This window comes from Asterias rubens, chromosome 15, assembly GCF_902459465.1.
Source record: "Asterias rubens chromosome 15, eAstRub1.3, whole genome shotgun sequence".
Classification (NCBI taxonomy): domain Eukaryota; kingdom Metazoa; phylum Echinodermata; class Asteroidea; order Forcipulatida; family Asteriidae; genus Asterias; species Asterias rubens.
The window spans coordinates 1487427-1508663 of NC_047076.1; the positions used below are offsets into that span (position 1 = coordinate 1487427).

General features: G+C 38.9%; 1 protein-coding gene across 3 annotated transcripts; it reads left to right on the forward strand.

The window, feature by feature from the left end:
• Window positions 1–3210: 3210 nt before the first annotated feature.
• LOC117300080 (protein AF-10-like) lies at window positions 3211–18566 on the forward strand. 3 transcript variants are annotated; one of them, XM_033783761.1, is made up of 14 exons: window positions 3211–3431; window positions 4606–4685; window positions 5262–5316; window positions 6995–7104; window positions 8094–8197; window positions 8896–8989; window positions 9164–10856; window positions 11912–12023; window positions 12777–12868; window positions 14099–14319; window positions 14991–15469; window positions 15803–15962; window positions 16291–16470; window positions 17263–18566. In XM_033783761.1, exons 1-14 carry the CDS (start codon window positions 3323–3325, stop codon window positions 17308–17310), a joined length of 3537 nt encoding a protein of 1178 aa, XP_033639652.1. In that variant the 5' UTR covers window positions 3211–3322; the 3' UTR covers window positions 17311–18566. The 3 variants fall into 3 exon arrangements, with proteins under 3 accessions (XP_033639652.1, XP_033639653.1, XP_033639654.1); XM_033783762.1 differs by having other exon boundaries at window positions 14994–15469; XM_033783763.1 differs by having other exon boundaries at window positions 11915–12023.
• The last annotated feature ends 2671 nt before the right edge of the window (window positions 18567–21237 follow it).

Below are 21237 nucleotides of genomic sequence, written 5' to 3' on the forward strand. Positions count from 1 at the left end.
TAATCTATCCATATTTCGTTTTCAAAGGACAATGTGCGAAAGCCCATAGCCGATCAAATTTCATTCTCATATTATAGCTTAATACTCTACTAGTAGCCATTTATAATGTGCTATAGGCCTATCTGCTAAAAGAAAAGACACTCCTGACGCAGGATCGGAGAGAATGAGTTTCGATACAGATGACATTCTAAACACAAAATCGGTTTTCAAATGAGTGTTGAAGCTGGTGACTCGCCGAAGATTCCATATAGAAAGATAGGCCATTGTGTGAGAAGGATTGGGTTCCGTGTGACTGACTGTGCCATGTTCTATGTCTGTTATATTAACTGATCATAAGCATAACACCCGGAACATTTTCCCCTATCTGCCCCTCATTACTGGATATTTGGAATGTTATGGGTGAACCCGTGACAAAATGGAGTTTGACACTTGCGTAAAACTGGCCTCATTAATTTTTAACATGAGCTGGGGATGTCTCTCGACTGTTAACGGTTTTACAGTCATATCATGTGCTGTCGTGTAGTTTCGCTGATAGAAACACTGGGTCGAGACGTGTATGGGTGTAGCAATTCGGCTCAGATAATCATGCTTTGTGTTGAAGGTGGGCTGGAGCCTTTTATTAGACATCTGAAAGCACACAAAGTTTTGTTAACAAGGATATTTTTTTCTTTCATTATTCTCTTGCAACTGCGATGGCCAATTGAGTCCAAATTTTCACAGATTTGTTATGTTATGCTTGTTGGGATAAATCAAGGGGGGGATACTGACGGTCTTTGACAATTACCAAATGTGTCCAGTGCCTTTCTTTTTTATTTATTTTAACATGGATTCTTCTTTGCGTGTGTTCATAAAGATGGTCCACAACATGCCATTTTCAATAACACATATTTTTTTAATCACACATTTTGCAAATGTTTATGAGATGAATGGCGGGTATGCGAGTGAAAATGACGTCAAACCATTTACATGAATTTAAAGGATCACGTTGCCTTGGATCGGACGAGTTGGTGTACAAAAAGCGTTTGTAACCGTTAGTTATAAAATGCATTATGATTGGAAAGATGTTTTAAAAGTAGAATACAATGATCCACAAAAATTTGCCTCGAAATTGCGTGGTTTTCCTTCCTTTGCGAACTAACATGGTCGGCCATTTATGGGAGTCAAACATTTGACTCCCATAAATGGCCGAACGTGCTTGTCGACGAGGTAAAAGGAAAACCGTGCACTTTCGAGGCATGTTTTTGTGGATCATTGTATTCTACTTTTACAACATATTTCTAACCATATATGCATTTTATAACAAACGGTTTCAAACGCTTTTTATAGACCAACTCGCCCGATCCAAGGCAACGTGTTCCTTTAATAATTTTTAGGACTGAGCGATTTACAAATGCAAAAACATCGCTGTAATGGGATATTTTAAGTGTATTTATGTTTTGGCGGTCTGTACAAGCGTCAGTATAGAGTTTGTACCTCTCGAGTTTTGGGAATGAGGATGTAGAACATTCAAACCGGGGACGTGTAAATGAGGACAATCCACGGCTAGGGATAGGTCCACTGAGTTAGAAAACGTGTACAAAACCAATAGGAGCTGAACATGAGGTCGCAGGCGTATTTATACAAGCTTGGGTGTTCTGGTTGCTTGTTAAAAAAATCCATTGCAATTATTGATAGCCTATAATTAGAGGTCATAACAGTATCCTTTGCTTCATTTTGAAACATGTCACTCACAATAGAAATGTTGCATTTCCATGGTAACTATCGCGTAGAGATAGTCGGGGTCTATATGATTTTTTTCTTCAGCGAAGATATTTTTTTTTCTGGCATTGAAGATTGTTGACTAATCTTGCAGCAGGCCTGCCTGAAATTACACGGGTGTCAAGGCCACGGCCTCTGTTGCCCTGGTTTCGTGTGCCATAGGGTTTCCGAGACTTCATAAGTTCAAATTGCTTGCGAAAATTTGACTAATATTTTGCTCTAGTTACGAACATTTCAGAATTGAAAAAAAAAAAAAAATGAATGAAAAAGTAAAAAAATAAAATAAATGCATAATCTGTGATATTTTTGATTAAATTATTTCTAAAAAAAGAAAAAGACAAAACAACAAACTTGTTGCACAGTAGCCTAATTCTGTTGTGCTTTCGAGGCCTAACAAAATATTAAAATACTTCAGGCCTGAAGCCTTTATTTGAGTGAGAAATTACCTCTTTCTCAAGAACATTATAGCTCCGTATACCAAGTAAGTTTGTATGCTAACAGGTTTGAGTTACTACACACAGTGTCCAGTTTTATAGGCATATACACGGGCTCTCACAATTTCTGTACAAGTTGGCCATGGTATAGAATTGCATGCGTGATTTTTTTTTTCGGCGTTTGAGTCAAACTTGTAATCAGACTCTTTTGATAAAACAAATTGTAGGCCTATCTGAGGTCGATTACTAGATCGGGGTATAAAACGAACGGGGCAGCATTCAACTTGATGAGGAAGAAAAAACTAATTTTAATTTTGTTGATTTTAAACCCCAAAGCGATTCAGTGTAGGCATATTTGTCCGTTTTTCTTTACCGAAATAACACAAGCAAAACAGTTGCTTCAAGTAAACTATACTACAGAGTCAAGTGATTATACCTTTTTGTGATTTAGAGCGCCCTCTCGTGTCAAGTATTAATTAATATTATTTGACAATCAAGGATGTAAAACCAGAGTTGGGCATCGTAGTTTCCTAGAATGGTAAAGCTCTTATAAAATTACAACAAACAATATAAAATCATCAAAAACATCGTCAGCATCTCTGGCCCTCCACATTGATTCCACATTATTTGGGTTTCCATGCCTCACTTAAAGCCTAATATTACCCCCCTCCCTCCCTCCCTCCCTCCCTCCCTAGCCTTCCCAGTCCATGTGTTCTGAACATGTAGGTATTTCTATACCTCCACGTTCTGATGAATTCCATAACAAGAACAGTAAGGCATATACAATCTAACATTCTGAATGAATCTCAGGAAACTGAAAATGAAAGATCAAACAAGTCTTTTTGTCCGATCTGATCACAAGGAAAGGAAATGTTAATGAAGATCAGGTGGATCACAGTGCACAATATTGAAAGGTAAAGAAGTTCTTTGACCCGACTTCAATGTTTCTACCCACAATGCACTTCTGTTTCAGGTCAATGCGCACACTCAGTGACCTGGCGCTGGGACAAAATAAAATCCTGTCCTGAATTCGATGGATAAATCACCACTGGAGGACCCATTTTGGGGTCGAAAATCCCTCATTTCTCCCACTCGTTGGTGAGAATTCTACAGTTGATAGGCTTTCCAATATGAAGGAGATGATCGGGGGCTGCTGTGTTTGCGGAGATGAACGTGGCTGGACGGAGAACCCGTTAGTTTACTGTGACGGACAGGGCTGTAATGTGGCCGTACACCAAGGTAAAAAAAAAGGAAACTTCTTCTTCACGTTGTTTAAAAAAAAAAATCAAGTTGATGCCCTTCGGTCTCTCTGCAGTTTACGCGCCATGATTTATTTAAATAATCGACTAGAGGTTTTAATGAATAGTGTAGCTATATCTTGAAATAACTCTGCTAGTGACCGTAGAAATAAAGTGTGATTGTAATCACTTCAAATTTGGGTCACAAAAGAACCAATGTTTGGCCAGCCAGTCAGTAATTTTTGTCAACTCAAAAAATAGTCTGTCACCCGGTCATTATGAACACTGACATTGGAATAAAAAAGAAAACAAATAATTGAAGTGAATTTGTTAATTTGTACTGTTGTGTCACTGATACTGATTCATTTTGAATAAGGTTTGGTTTTAAACAAAGATTGTTGTCATTTTGTCTGTGTTTGAGCCCAACCCCAAGTTTACAACATTTTTACAATAGATAAGATAGTGAATTACAGAATATCATAAAAAAATAGACCAGTTTCAATTTGAAAATAAATAATATTGGAAAGATTTCCACTACTCCACTATTGTTTACCAAGAGCATTTGAGTAAATAGATACTAATTTATTTCAAAATACCAAATGAAAAAGTGGTTGCAGGATACAACAACATTTTCCATTTCATTTTAAGTTTTTGATTTTACCTTGTGTTTTGTTGTTTGTACATTTAATTTTAACAATGATTATTCGCTAACAAATGAAACTTGAAAGTTTTTAGGTTAATTGTTTGTATCGCAAATTTGTTTGTTTGTTTATCATAAATACCGTAACCATGCAGTGTTTTTTACACTGTCAAACTTGAAATTGAACTATGTTGTGATTTTTATATATGACAGTGACACAGAGTGTCATGAGGAGAAATGTTGTAGTGTTGAAATTGCTAGCAAGTTCAAAATTTATTGCTTCAGATACAAATTCCTTAAAGAGGATTATTTCATGGAAATAAAGTCAAACTTTAATTAAAAGTATCAAATAAATCCCTTAAAAACTGGTGGCCAGATTTAGAAATGTTTCCAAAATGTTGGAGGAGAATTCCTGACAGGGCGTTTGTTTTCTAAATAGCACACTTTAATTTTTAAAGGGATGTGATCTTCTTTTGGCAATGGACTGGAACCAATTTCTCAAGATGTTTAAAAATGTCTTGTTTTTTCTTTGAAGCATGTTATGGTATTGTGACAGTTCCAACTGGACCTTGGTATTGCCGCAAATGTGAATCACAAGAAAGATCAGCAAGAGTGGTAAGATTCAATGTTACGCAGCACACACACTCAAATATAGGTAGTTGTTTTCATTTGGCTTTGTGTTTTGAACCAAAATTTAACTACAATTTAACTAGAAGAGAAATGTTCATGTGGGATAATTGTAACAACTCTGATGGTCGTAGATATATGACATGACCAAAAGCAACGATTATTGCAGCTAATAGAAATGATGTCTCGATCCACTTAACGAAAGTAGTATTAGATAAGTTGGCAGTTCTTTTTTAGAACTGAAAAGCCTCCTAAATTCTCAAAATCTACTCCTGCGGTAGAAGAGAAATCTCGCAAATTCTGAAAATCTACTCTGCTGCAGTAAAATATAGAGCTCAAGACAAGTTCTCAAAAGAACATAATCTACCCAGAAAGCAGATACATGGTGTTACCCCAAGTCTAATATATTTATGATATTTGGTTTGTTTGTAGTACATGGGTTAGGTATCAATTTAATTTCTTCGTTAATAAGAGAAAAAGACCACAATCTTCTTAGATCTCCAAAACTGAGCTTAGTTTGACTGTTCAATTAACATGTGATATCATTTGTTGTTTGATTGATAGCGCTGTGAGCTGTGTCCTCAACGTGAGGGAGCTTTAAAAAGGACTGATAATGGAAGTAAGTCATATTGATTGATAATTGATAAGTTGATCTTTAAAATGGTTTTCATGTGTATGTTAATGCAATTCAAACGACTTGATCAGTTATTGGATATTGATTGGTGCTGATACACTGTACAAGAGAAAGATTGGTCCTACATGTACATTGTATTTAAACCAATCAAGTCTCGTTGATTCCTTAAGACAGCTACATTGATTTCTTAAAGACACTGGACACTATTGGTAATTGTCAAAGACCAGTCTTCTCACTTGGTACATCTCAACATGCATACAATAACAAACCTGTGAAAATTTGAGCTCAATTGGTCGTCAAAATTGTGAGATAATAATGAAAGAAAAATCACCCGACCGTCACACGAAGTTGTGTGCTTTCAGATGCTTGATTTCGAGACCTCAAAATCTAATTCGTGGAAAATTACTTCTTTCTTGAAAACTACGTTACTTCAGAGGGAGCCGCTTCTCACAATGTTTTATACTATCAACTCTTCCCATTACTCGTTACCAAGTAAGGTTTTATGCTAATAATTATTTTGAGTAATTACCAATAGTGTCCACTGCCTTTAAGTCTGATTTCCATTTTGTTTTGCCCTCAGAAAAATCACAAAACTTGAATTATTGATACTGAAAATATATTTAAACCTACGGTGCTTTGTAACAAACGAATTTTCCTACATGTACCTTTGCCAAAGGCCAAATGTCATGGCTGTTTAGACCGTTGACTGAATACACAAATTCTTGTGGTCTTGACCCTTTAGTCCTGGAGATCTTTGTTTGTTCTTAGCTTTCACTTTAGATGTTGTACTATCAAGCTTGAGTACAAAATAATTTACTTATGGTGGATTTGCCTACTCTGACAGTGACATGTCTGAAGCAACAACTTTTGGGTTGTGGCTGAACGTTTAGGCCGGTTTATAGTCAGTCGCGCGATGGTCGCGCTATGGAAATCTTGATGCGCAATCCTAAAAAACACAGTTTAAAGTCATCGCTGAGGCCTTAAAACTGTGTCTTTTTATGATCACGCGTTAAGATTTTCATCGCTCGACCATTGCGCGACCATCGCCCGACCGACTGTAACTCGGCCTTTAACCCCGGATGTTGATTTACTAGGGTCCTTCCTCACTCAAACAAAATTCAAAAGGTAACTCAACACCCAAACTATTGGACTCTGATTTTGGTGGTATGCCGGATCACATGTAATTGTAGTCCTCAGTCCAACAGAATCAAACAAAACATGCAGTTAGATTTTGATGGATTTGGGTTGGTTACTGTCTTTTGATTGTGTGTGTTTTAGATGGGTACATTACTGTGACCAGGGCCCAATTTCATAGTGCTGCTTAACGGTTAGCAAATTTTTGTGCTTACTGTAGCAGACAAATTTGCTAAGGTGCAAGCGTATCTCACAGGTTAGTAGAAGAATTGGGCGGCCATATTGCCATACTGCGCGTTTACCATGGATTTGCATTGTGACGTCATATATTTTTGTGCGGTAAGCACCAGAAGGTTAGGATGCCTTTCTTGTGCGTACGGTTAGCAGCGCTATGAAATGGAAATCGCACAGTAAGCACAAAATCAGCCGCTAAGCAGCGCTATGAAATTGGGCCTGGAACCTCCAAACATACCAAGTCCTAATTCTTGTTTTGAAACTTTACAAGTTAACCGTTGGTTTTTCTTGTCAGGTTGGGCCCATGTTGTCTGTGCTTTATATATTCCTGAAGTCTGCTTTGGAAATGTGACGACTATGGAACCTATTCTTCTATCTTCTGTTCCTCATGATAGATATAACAAAGTGAGTACTACATCTTCAGGTCTTAAAACAACTCACCACACCCACAGCAAATGCTGTTGTGCCCTGTGCTTTAGCTGTGGTGCCCTTTGCAAAGTTGACAATACAAATAAACATTTGAAGTGTCCCTTACCAGAGAGAAAATGCTGTGGCCCTTCAAGAGTGAAGTTCAAGACCTACATCCTGGTAATGAGCCTGGGATGGACTGTGTTGCCCTGGTCTTGGCCTTGGTGCCCTTTCAAAGGTCCCCATAGACTTCAAGGGGCTGTGTCATCATGGTCAATGCAGATCTGTGGCTGTACACGGAATTATGAACTGTCACCTAGTTACAACAACCGAATGCAGTGCATGCTACTGGACTACTTTGGTAGTACGTGATTAGTTTTTCAAACAATGTCTTATGGTCCCCTAGAATAATATATGAACATTCAAATGTAAATGGATTGGAGTTTGCCTGGACCTGGTTGCCTGTAAATTGCTTCAAGTAACATGACCCTAAGACTAAACAAACAGTAATTAATAAGGGAATCAATGTGTGGTGAAGAGGTTTTCAACTAGTGGTTTAATCCCAACGAGGCCTGGTTCTTGATAATTTTACCGAGACGAAGTGATTCCAATTCATAAATACCTTTTCGGTCAAAAAACATCAACAATTTTTGGTCAAAAAGTAAAATAAATGCAAAAATTATAATTGTTCAATGATTTCTTTCAACACAACACCCCTCCAGCTATGAAATAGTATTAGGCCCTCGGGTAAACAACTCCTTATAAGGAGATTGCTGTGCGCGTATCGCGTGATGTGGCACAACTGTCCCGGCCAATGCTCTCGACCAATAGGAATGAAGAAACTGTCCTATAAGCACAGGTGCAAGCTTGCGTGTCACGCCCATGTTTCAACACTTTTTTTACTGGTCATTCGCGCTCTCCACCAATAGGAATAGCGAAACTGTCTGAGGTATTTATGAATAACTTTTTTTGGCTTGTATCCTCAGTCGTGCTGTTTATGTGAGACAAAGGGGCGTGAAGCAAAGGCAGCTGTGGGAGCCTGCATGACTTGTAATAAGAACGGCTGCCGTCAATCTTTTCATGTTACGTGGTAAGTTGATCACACTACTTTAAGTTTATCTTGAACCTAGTTGTTGAAGTGATCTTAAAGATCTGTTCTTGTTACATGGCGGCGAGAGAAACTTGCATAACATAAGTTTATCATCGACCTAGTTATTGAATATAACTTTGTTTTAACCTTTACTCTGATGTGTATTAATTACTGTGTACTCTTTACTTTCCCGAGTTCTGTAAAAAAAAGACCGGCAAATCATTCGGCTGAAATTCGAACCCATGCCTGTGCATTGCTGGAGCAGATGTCTTACCACTAGACCACTGAGCTGTCCCGATGGCTAGAGGCAGTTCAAATCCTAAGTGTTAGTAGCTGGTACTGCAACGATTTAATAGATAAGATGTTAATTTTGCATTTGGGATAAAGAATATTTATTTGTCCTAGTTGTTGAACAATTCTTCAAAATGCGTTGTCTCTCTGGACTACCAGGGCCCAGTTTCATAAAGCTGTTTAGCAGAAAATACTGCTTAGCAGAACATAATGCTGATGAAATTTCTTTGCTAAGCAAAAAATAGTGGGGAATTAGTCATAACAATGTAAACTTTATGGACTGGTGGCTGGTAACCTGTTTTTGCTGAGCAAGAATTTCATGTTCTTAGCAGGTTTTTGTGCTTTTTTTGGAAATGGGCCCTGGCCAAGATGAGATAATGAAATGTAACTGTTTATCTGTCTTGCAGTGCTCAGCAAGACGGATTCTTGTGTGAAGAAGCTGGACAGTATAACGATAACGTCAAGTACACTGGCTACTGTTCCTACCACTACAATAAACTGGTGAGTGAGTAGTTTGTACTTTATACTTTCTCTTTCATATGGAAGTTGCCCATTCTATTGCATAGGAGAAAACCCATGTCTTTTGAGGTTGTTTGTGGAAACTGCTTGTGGAAGAAACCTGCATAAATTTCAGGAAAATTCCTTGTTGAAAAATTGTTTTATTTATTTTTTCAGAAAAAAGACAAAGATATCAAGACAATACCTCCATTTAAGCCTCTTGGTAGTGCCTACAGCACTCCTGAGAAACCTGCAGACAGGCCTTCTGCCGATAAGACTGAAAAAACTGATAAATCAGAGAAGTTAAAACTGGACAAGATCATTAAAGCAAAGCCTGAAAGGAAGAACAGGTTTTGTATTGCTGAGGCAAGTGCTGCCCTGATTGCACAACAGGAGAGTGCAGCAGAAGCAAGAGCAGCTGAGGTAAAAGCAGCAGAAGCACGTTCAACTGACTTGAAGACCTCAGTTCGTTCGTCAGAAGGACGTGTCGCAGAGTCCAAAGTAGCTCGTCCATCAGAAGGACGTGTCGCTGAGTCCAAGGCAGCCCGTCTGTCAGAAGGACGTGTCGCTGAGTCCAAGGCAGCCCGTCTGTCAGAAGGACGTGTCGCTGAGTCCAAGGCAGCCCGTCTGTCAGAAGGTCGTGTTGCTGAGTCTAAGGCAGCACGTCTCGCGGAAGCACGTGCTGCTGAGTCCAAGGCAGCTCGTCTGTCAGAAGGACGCCTCGCTGAGTCCAAGGCAGCACGCCTCGCGGAAGCTCGTGCTGCTGAATTAAAAACAGTGCGACTCTCAGAAGCTCGTGCCGCTGAAGTGAAAGCAACACGTCTCACAGAAGCATGCACCACTGAGCCTAAGTCAGGGACAAATACTTCTAGTTCTCCGAATAGTGGAAAGGGTGACGACTCAAGTGGAAAGTTTACCAACGCAAATTTTACAGAGACTGTGATCGGCCCAACTGGGACACCCCCGTCATCGTCAGGGGTGGAGGATCCATCCTCGGGGGATAGCTCCTTGATCCTGAAGTTTACTCGGAACACTGTGAGCCAGCCTGGAAGAGGAAGAAAAAGCAGCACGCAAAAGTTGGATATTCCAGGAGTTGGGGATAGTCAGTCGACTGTCGTCTCTTCAAAATCCGGGGGATCTGAGTTCAGTGTTAGTTACTCTGAACGTGTTTCTTCCCCTAGTCTAACCCAAGAGGACACAAGTTTGAGTGTCAAACCAAACAAATCTAAAAAAGGGCAGTCAAAGTCTAATCCTTCGACCCCGAATCCGACGACACCAATGGTGATTACAGAAACAGTCATGGTCAAGGATCTTCCACCAGTGTCGGAAAAGACACGAGGCACCCCTACAGTGGATGTTGAAACGGTTACATCACCAACCCCAAGTGGTTCAGGGAAGACCACTTACACAGGTGCTTACGAGGAATTCATGGCGAAATACAAAGCTGAGGAGACTGAAGATGTCTCCACTAAGAACAAAGAGGAAGAATCCTCACCTGCTTCGACCATCTTCCAGACGTCAAAGGTCATGACGACAAAACCAACAATCCACAAACCCACAAGTTCTAAAACTGCAATATCCACTACCTCGAGTAGCGGAGATGAAATGACCAAGCGCGAAAGGAAAAAACACCGCAGTGGGAAACGCAAAGACAGCAAGTTGAATCGTCCCAGGTCGTCTTTGAGATCTTTTGGAGGAGGAGACGGGATACCCAATAAGAAGAGGAGATCGAGTGGATCATCTCTAGGTAGTCCTCAAGCCTTGTCGATGCCGAGATTAAGTTTTAGTGGGACTGGTGGTAGCTGTGGCTTAAATTCTCCATCCTCAGGATCCTCAATGATGAACTTCTTGAATCAATCAACAAATAATGGTAAGTTCCCTTAAAATTTGCTATAAAAACCTCCCTGTTGCTAGTATTGCTTAACCTCCCTGCTACTAGTAAGCCTCCCTTCTATACTAGTAAGCCAACCTGTTAAACCAGTAAACCCCTCTGCTAATAGTAAACCTTCCTGCTACTTGTAAACCTCCCTGCCATATTAGTTAATCACCCTGCTATACAAGCACACCTCCCTGCTACTGGTAGACCTCCCTTCTACCGGTAAACCTCCCTTCTATCGGTAAACCTCCCTTCTATCGGTAAACCTCTCTTCTACCGGTAAACCTCCCTTCTATCAGTAAACCTCTCTTCTACTAGTAAATCTCCAACTTCTACATAAGTAAACTGGACTGCTACAAGTTAACTCACTGCTACTAATTAACCTCTCTACTATAAGTAAACCTCCCTGCTACTATACTAGTTAACCTACTTGCTACTTGTACTAGTCACCATTCAACTAAAAACCTCTGTACTGCCAGTGAACCTCCCTGCTACTAAAACCTCCCTGCTACTAAAACCTTTCTGCTGCTACCAAACTTTCCTCCCTACTAAGAAGTTTGAGTTGCGCGAAGGCATCTGAAGGCTAGTTTTCACAACAAGCCCTGCCACTTCAATCCATTAAAGGCAGTGGACACTATTGGTACTTACTCAAAAACATTATTAGCATAAAACCTTACATGGTAATGAGTAATAAGGAGAGGTTGATACATGTAGTATAACAAATTGTGAGAAACGGCTTCATCTGAAGTAACCTAGTTTTCGAGAAAGAAGTAATTTTCCACAAATTTGATTTTGAGACCTCAGATTTAGAATTTGAGGTCTCGAAATCAAGCATCTGAAAGCACACAACTTAGTGTGACAAGGGTGTTTTTTCTTTCATTATTATCTCGCAACTTTGACAACCAATTGAGCTCAAATTTTCACAGGTTTGTTATTTTTTGCATATGTTGAGATACACCAAGTGAGAAGACTAGTCTTTGACAATTACCAATAGTGTCCAGTGTCTTTAAATATTTGTAATCACCATATGTTTCTTGTTGTCTCGTTAGAAGATTCAGCAATCAGGGATGTATTTAACATGGCAGGTCAGAGTGGACTGATTGGACCTCAGTCTCGGCTCTCGTCTCTCAATCACAGACAACACCAAGAGACCACCCAATCGTAAGTAATGTTTGGTTTTATATTTATTTCTTCTTACTGTACAGCAAATGTTTGATTGAAAGCCATGGCCCAATTTTATAGAGCTGAGCTGTTAAAGGGTCTATGTACTTTTTCCTAACACAAAACACAATGTCCACAGATTTACATTAAACTTACACAGTTTGAAGATTATGATAGTAGAAAACTTCCCTTAAAATTTAACGTACTGAGGCGCTGTAGTTTTTGAGAAATCGTAAAACAATGGTTTTTCGTCTCAGTATAATATCATAACTGGTTAATGGGATTTTACATGCTAAAATAATTTTCGTCTTCCTGAGACGAAAATTATTTTGTGACTTGTTTTTACTAATTTCTCAAAAACTACAGCACCTCAGTTAGTAATATTTGAAGGGAAGCTTTCCACTATCATTATCTTCAAACCCTGTAAGTTTAATGTAAATCTGAGGACATTTTAAAAAAGTACCCAAATCCTTTAAAACAGAACATTATTCTTAAACAAATTCTGCTAAGCAAGAATAAGCAGAATACCAGTCACAGATGCTTCATGCAAAATTGCATTATAGCTGGTAACCGTTAAACAAAAAAAATAAAAAAAAGGATTCCTGTTGTGTTTTTTTAGCTCCCTTGGGAGTATAAAGCCCCGGGCTGCAGTGGCGGTCTGTAGGCCTTCTCATACACAATATCAACCTTTAATTTTGTTCAACAGTCTACATCAAATATTCTTGAATGATTCTGTGTTGTTTTGACTTGAAGGTCAGGTATGCCAGAAACGATGGAGCAACTTCTTGAGAGACAGTGGGATCAAGGGTCAGAGTTCCTGATGCATCAAGCCACTCATCTTGACAGTGAGTTAATCACATCCTTATTCTTTATAGAGCCTTCTTTCACTAACTTCTTATTTCTCTGGTAATGCAAGAGGCTTGCTACATGTACCTGCTACAGTCCCGCCTTCAAGTGCCCCCCCCCCCTTTTTTTGAAATTTTTATTTTTAATTTTTATTTTTTTTATAAACATTGGGATGGGTGGTTTTTAACTGTGGGGTTGGTATTAGGGGACATTCTTTGTGGCAGGATGGCTTTGTAGAGGTGCTGGTCACCTGTTCCTCCTCGCCACTCACTGGCTTGGTATTTTTTAGCTATTTTGCTTCTTTGTTTCTTCAGGCATGCAACTCTTCTGCGTTTCCGCGGAACTCTGCGTTTTTTGTGTGTTAAAAAAAAAAAAAAAAAAAATCTGATTTTTTTTTAAAAGCCTAATATATGCCTGGCAACAACAGTGCACAACTACAATCATGTAAAATAAGCCTAGAACATGCTAACAGTGCAGTGCACCTAAGAGCATATTAAACCATTGTGGGTATCATGTCCCGTGGCGTTTCGGCTGCCTCGCTCTGCACTTGCGTTGTGCCTTTGAAAATGTCCTCTTTTTTTTCAACGGGCAGTTGCCTGCCTGTTTCTTTATGTATCGATTTGTATATTTATATTTTTATGCCAGTGTTAAGTCTAATAAAACTAAAACTCAACCTAGGCTGCATTCGCATACAGGACTTGATTCTTTTGGGAAAATCCACAAGACCACAGGACTCGTATCATAAAATGTTTAGAAATAACTTTACAAGAATAAGGCTAGATTTCAAGAAGATTCATCTTAACATGACTTGTCAGTATTACGATAGTAATGTGTTCTTTGACTTCACACTTGGCTAAGCAACTGCCATTGATTTGCAGTTAAAATCAATCTGAGCTCTTTGTGAAATCAGCCCGTGAATCAAACTAAGAAAAAAACTCAGTTTAACATTGGCTGTTTTTTCTTATTAAGCACTAAGACATTGTCTCCATGGGTAAGTATATTTTATTAACACAAAAAGTAGCTAAGCACAACAACAAACTTATGCTTACTAGAATAACATAACCAGCTGAAACACAATGTCTCATGAAGAATTTGTGACTGTATCCTGCTCATTTCCACAAAGCAAATATTGATAAGCAATTTTTTATGTTAAGCAGCTCTATGAAATTGGGCCCTAAACCAAATTAAATGAAATATGAAACTAATGTGTTCTTGTCTGTGCTCCACAGTTGCGTCCCTGCTGTCTTGTTTGTATCAAATACGGCAAGAGAACACCCGTCTAGAAGAGCACCTTACATCTCTTGTCCAACGTCGGGATCACCTTATTGCCGTCAACCTGCGCCTCGCGAGGCCTCTGCACCAAGGAGGGTCCCCAGAGAACTCAAGACGGAGTCCAAGGTTTAACAATGTGATACACTCAGATGGGACGACCATGAGTGCTAGTAGTCAGGTATTGATAGCAAGTCTTTTGGAAGGATGTTCTTGAGTGGGGGCAGAGATTGTATACAGGGTGGGAGTTTTTAAAAAGGGCAAACAACAAAAAATCAAAAATCAGAGAAAGAAGAACATCATGCCTCAATAAGAAACCAGTTCCTTATTGAAACTCTACATCAGCAACTTAAAAATTGCTGATGTAAAAGTTGCTGACTTAGAGTTTGAATAAGGTACTGGTTTCTTATTAAGGCATGATATTCTTCTTACTCTGATTTCTGACTTTTTTGGGCTCTTTTTTTGGCCTACACCATTTATACCTGTAGGTTAGCCTTTGTACTTCCCCCCCCCTTCTCCCAAGAACCAAAAAACGTGTCTGCTCATTTCTTCCAATGCACACTCGTGATTGCTTTATGTAATAACAGATCTGTAACTGTGCTATTTGATCCATTTACTTTCCTTTTATATAACATTTACTTGGCTTGTCCCCTTTCGTGTTGCTCCTACGAAAGCCCATCTAGTTTTTATGTAGTTAGTAGTCTTTAAGTGCTACCACACCCTCAAATGCAAGTTTGTTAACAAATTCATTGATTAAGTTTGATTTGTCAGAAATGTAACTCGTCTTTGGTGAAAGTGGACAATGAGAGGACTTTGTCGTAATGGTGTTTATTTTGATTTGTTTTCTTCAAGGAGCTGAACAGCAGTCGGAGCAGTACCCAAAGCCTAAGTCACTCCTTCAATCAATCCTTAAATCACTCTTACAACCAGTCTCCCTCATCGGCTGCCCTCTCCCACCCTCACGGCAACCCGACCATCAATCTCAATCATTCCCAGTCGTCACTTCACCCTTCCAGTACTCCGCAGAACAACGGCCTGTCTCATCTTCCCGTCATGCCGTCCCCGATTCCCTCGTCGCAGTCTTCCCGCCATAGCCCCGCCCACTCCCACACCTCAACACCCCTGTCCTCGTCCTCACATGGTACAGTCCAAGTCATCCCGGGTCATGGGCAGGCGACCCCACCTCCAGGTCGACTTACTCCGGGTCATGGGCAGGGACGTATGACCCCAAGCCAGGAGCGGATGACCCCAGTGCTGGTCAAGACATCTCTGGGTCAAAGTTCATCAGGTCATGGGTCAGAAGGTCATAAAAGAGTACCATCAAGGGACAGGTGAGTTGTTTATAAATCAAGTAAACCAATCTCCTTATCAAGTTTTCCGAACGAAACAAAAGTTCTGTTTCAACCCTAGCAGAGTCTTTCTCGAAGGCTAAATGGTAACATAACAAACATGACTAGGTATATAAGTGTAACAGAAACAGTCAAGTGAAAATATATAGAGAGAGGCACACAGAAAAAAGCAAGGGGTAAACAATGAATAGGGATGACTGGGTAAGAATTACAATGATTCTTTGAACCTAGAACTTGACATCGATTAAAAACCTTGACTTCTGGGTTTCTGTACGAGTGTCATACGAGTTTCCTTGTATGCTCCTTTTTCCCCAGCACAAGTACGGAGTCGTCCCATTCAAGTCGTGACAGTACAAGTCGTGATCAACCTACTCAACTCCTTGGGGTCAATCCAGGGGTCAACCCAGCAATCCATCCAGCAATGCTCTTACAACATCAAAACCTTAATACACTGGTACAGCAGCATCTTACAACTGTAAGTTTCACTTATGATTATTCATCAGATGTGCATAATTAGACACACCACCTCTGATTATTCATCAGATTTGCATAACTAGACACACCCAACTAACTCAGTTTTGTTATGAATTCTCATGATTGGTGATTAATTGATAGATACAGCATATTTGCATGAAGCCTCTTGCCAAAGGGATAGAAAGTTTGACCAACCAAACTTACTACTTCCCTTGACGACTGACAGAGTATACTGTTCGAAATCTTTAGTCCTTTGGGTCTTCTGATCTGGTCTACACAGTGTCACCGCAAAATGTTTCTTATTAATATTTCTTTGTTGTTATTTACAGGAACAGCATCAGCAACTTGTGTACCAAATGATGCAAACTCAAAACCCAGGGTTAGGTCTATCCGTCGTTCTCCCCCCTGGCATTGGAACGGCCACCACAGCAGCATCCCTTCTGCCCGTCAATGGGGAATTACAATCAATGAGTGGGCATACTCAATCACAGAGTACGAGTAGACCTAAGGTATGACATCATCAGCCTATAAATAGAATGAGTTAAAGGGGATTGGGAATCCATTCGTAATCTTTGAATTTTCTTGAATTAGTATCTATTCAACCTTTACTTTGCCTTTTTTTTTCTGATTGTAAGAACTTGGACGCTTTTCCTTTCTGAATATGTAAAATTTACAAAATAATTTCTCAAATTTGTCCACAATCCCGGCCCAAGTGCTTAGGTTAGTGACAATAAACATACCCCGTGTCCCTGCTCAATGTTAATGACCTCAGCTCGAGTGCAGACCGCGAAATGAGAGCCACTCTTGAACGTGGGCCAGGGCTCAACGAGAGTTGGCTGTGATTATAGGCCCTTTTTGCAGAATTGATGCAACTGAAAGACACAGAACACTATTGGTAATTGTCAAAGACCAGTCTTCTCACTTGAGCTCAATGGGTCATCGAAGTTGCGAGACAATAATGAAAGAAAAAACACCCTTGTCACTAGAAGTTGTGTGCCTTTAGACGGTTGATTTCGAGACCTCAAATTCTAAATCTGAGGTCTCAAAATCAAATTCGTGGAAAATTACTTCTTTCTCAAAAACTGTGTCACTTCAGAAGGAGCCGTTTCTGAAAATGATTTATACCATCAACCTCTTCCCATTACTTGTCACCAAGTTTTATACCAATAATTATTTTGAGTAATTGTGTCCACTGCCTTTAAGAAAAGTGCCCATAGCTGCAGTATCTATGTCAACTTTACTAAAGCTTTATTTACATCTTACAAATCCTATAATGACTATTTTGTTAATTTTTTTTTCAGAGTCCGAGAGGCGAAAGGAGACAGACAAATTCCAAAGACAAGAGCTAGCATTTAGCTTCCCTTCCTGTTCAATATAAAGTAAGTGACGACCCTTAGCTAATTATCAAGTTATAATTTGTTTAGTTAATTATGATAATTTTATTTTGTAATTTTTTTTAAATATGCTTAAAATATTCCTGCTGTTTAAGTTAGTCACTGAAATTGAGTTTTTGTTATTGTTCCCTTGTCTATCACAGTTTTTTTGATAAGTACCTGATTTTATGTTTTGAACTGTTTGTGCCAAAACTGTACAATTTTACACGTAATTAGTATGGACGCTTTTTTTACATATCAATTATTGGTTTATTTGTTTGTTTAGTGAACACTTCAATCTTTGTACATTTTTTGGATGAAAGTTTGATCAGCTACATTAAGATTGTTTACTTGCCCCTCAAAGTTAAAAGACTACGTACGCCATTGGTAAAAGATTGTTCGTTTTTTAATACTGAGAATGAAGAGGATGGACATTTTATTTGAAATTGATAAGTGCAAAATTTCATGCCTCTGCTTACCACACCATTCTCTGCTTACTGTGCAAGCGCCGAATATCTATGTAGCGGTGTAAGCGATGAATGCCTAGTAACAAGGTACACCCACGACACAAGCAAAAATTCCCTGCTAACTTATACGCTGAAATATGCTTGATGTAAACACAGAATTTCTTGCTTCTGTATGCGCCAAGTAAGCAGAGCCATGCAATTGGGCTCAGTTCTTTGCATTGCCCAAGCCCACAGAAGCACCTTCCCTGTTGCAGTGTGATTTTCCAAATAAATTGCAAATGGCAGCCATGGTTTGAATATTTTTGCAATGGTAACATCTGCAGTATGATTTAGGATGAATAGCGTCCCATTTAATAAAAACAACTCCACTTTTATCGATGGTGTACAAAATGTCAGAATTATGTATATTTTTTCACATGTCATGTTATGTGCAGGATATGAATATGTACAGTAAACAAAACATTAAATAAATCTCAGGAAAAAAAGTACATATACCTGTAAAAAATACTTGAAAAAATACTCTGAAGTCTAGAGATAAAAAGTAGATCTTTGCTCGTTATGAAGGAAGGAACAAGACTTCTGACATAACTATTTTTTGAGAAAAAAACCACTTCCTTATGGAAGTATATTGACTGAATAGTTGTTTTAATTCGGATTAAGACTGTCTTTCGAAGTCTTACTCGATCTCTTACTTGTGTCCTTGAGCAAGGCACTTGACCATAATTGCTTCGTAAAAGTTGGGAAGGTAGTGCATTCTGCTCTACCTGCCGGGCTCTTAGTATACAAATATTCAGTGCTTCGAGTGCTATGGTTAAAACTACGACTCCCAAAGGTGATCCCCAGAGCGTTCTATGTTCCTGAGGTGCAGCCGAGGGAAAAAGGAACGGTCCGGGGATCACCGAGGGGGTCAGAGTGTTAACCATATCACGAGTAAAAGCAGTCAATATTTGTTTAATAAAACCCCAACAGACTATTTATCATCCCCGTACACGTAATGTTCGTACGCGCGTTTCAGGTGGGTAAAAAGACGTCTGGGTACTGCACGCTGTGTGATAGTCGTGGGACTATCACACGGCAAACCATGCACTATCACAAAGCTGCCGTTTCTAGTCAAACTAAGACATATCATGTGACATGCTCTAAACCAATGAAAAGGCAGAAAATTTGTAAGGGGTGTTATAATTTGTGATAACCATGCCTTAAGGGCTGTGAAGGGGGTAACAGGAGTAGGTAGCAACGTGCCTCTGGTGGCAATTGATTTGTGCCAATAGCCCAAAACCTTGAAGTGGCCATCCTGCCTTGTGATGTTAGGCGATCTCTCATAAAAAATATATAAACAAATATAATAAAATTATTTGCGCATTTTAAAAGAATCTGATCGATTTTTGTTTCCTGAAATTAAATCCAGGTTTTTCTTTATTGTGAAATTACACAAACATTACCAAACATTCAAAAGAAGTACGCAGGGATTTATTTTGAAAGTTGCAAACACATACGTGACATAAAGCTTTGTTTTTGTCTCATATGTGATGCTTAGTTTCCCAGCTTTGATGGATGTTTTTAATGTTCCCTACTTCCCTGTCACTTTTTAAAGTGAATTTCACTTATGACCAAAAGTACTGTAAAGTCTGCTTTGAAGAAAAGATTATTAAATGTTGTAATTTTTTTAATTTGATGTATTTTTGTAAGATTTGGAAAATGGAAACCTAAAGTTTTAATTTATTTATTTATGGTGTTTAAAGATGAATATCTTTCTTTTCTCCAAAAGGTTAAATTTGTTCTTTTTTCTTTCTTTTTTTCTTTCTCATTTCTGTAGTTTAATTTGTTAATATTTTCAAGTTTTCCATTTTTATATGATAAGAAGTTTGAGTGTTTAATTTTTGTTCTTTTGAGTTAGATTATTTTGTTTCATTCCATCCATGTTCTTACAAAAGTGCATATATGTTAAATTGGAAGTTAAACCTTCTTCTCACAAACACTCAAAAGTAGAATCAGATCTTTCCCAGATTTTTCTTTGGCACCAAAGGGTCTGTGTACGGTTGGTATAGACTTTGGAAATTAATGGCAATAAAAACTTAATAAGACATACATGTACAGAAGCTTTGGATAGTGTTTACCCTATTCACCTGGGCCCAATTTCATGGCTTTGCTTACTGTAAGCACAGAATCAGCGCTTACGGAAGCAGGGAATTCTGTGCTTACGGCAAGCGTATTTCACAGGTTAGCGGCGAATTTTGGCTTCTGCGCGTGCGTATTTCACGTTACTAGGCATTCTACGATTACAATTTCATGGCTCTGCTTACCGCCGAATTCTGCGCTTACGATCGCGATTCTCTAGCTTACAAGGCTAGCGCAGAATTGCGGCGCTCGCATGTAAGCGGAGAATCGCGATCGTAAGCGCAGAATTTGGCGGTAAGCAGAATAATCTTGGATCGCCATTTTGGTGGTCAATGTCAACGTGCGTTATTCAGTGATGTGTGCATTTTTAAACGACGCAGCGTTTACATCGTGTACACATAAACATAACTGCCAACCAAAATGGTCAGCGTACAAAAGTGGCCGCGTGTGACGTGCGTGCAAGGGGTCAATAATGCATTTTAAGAAACTTTTCAGTTCCAAATAATTTGGTTATGGGAAAAGATATCACCCCATCTCCCCCGAATCATCAATCTGGGAAGCGTTACTGACAGTATGGTTTCTCAGATTGTGTATTCCAATTGCAGATTATTCTTCCTGTGTGGATGTAACCGCTTCAGGTTTTCAGCCATATATCTCAAAAACGCTAACACCCTTTGAAATGAAATTTTAAGACAGGTTATGGTACAACGATTTGGGATTGAAGGGTTCAAATGGGAGACTTTGGAACGCTAGGTGGCAGCAGACTTACCAGGTAAATTTCCATTGTTTACGTAGTTTGAGCACGCACACACTACCAAAAATAATGGATTTTACCTGGAAAGTCTGCTGCCACCAAGCGTCGCAAAAGTCTCCTATTACCAAACGTACACAGTCTCTTTAAGATAGATTAAGTAGAATGTTGGTGCAAAAATGAAAACAGTCAGTTTAAAAATGTTCACCCTGTTGTAGTTTATTGGAATTAATTTGTTAGAATTTGTAATCTTTATATGAACATATTTTAAAGTGTGCAAATTAGTATTGGAGAACAGACCATGTTTTTATCTCTGTACATAAATACTTTACCAGTTTGTAACATGGATTTTTTATAGAGGTTAGGGAGTCAAAGCTTTTCATACTGGATGTATATTGGTTGATTGCAAAGATTAACTCTCTAGATCACTGGAATTTTAGTTGTGTGTTTGACTTTGTACATGTACATGTAGTAGAAAATTTTGGATTATTTGGTGTATATTTTAGGAATTCCTTGTTAACATAAACACTGATATGGCTGCATACTATTTAACTGTGGTATTAGTAT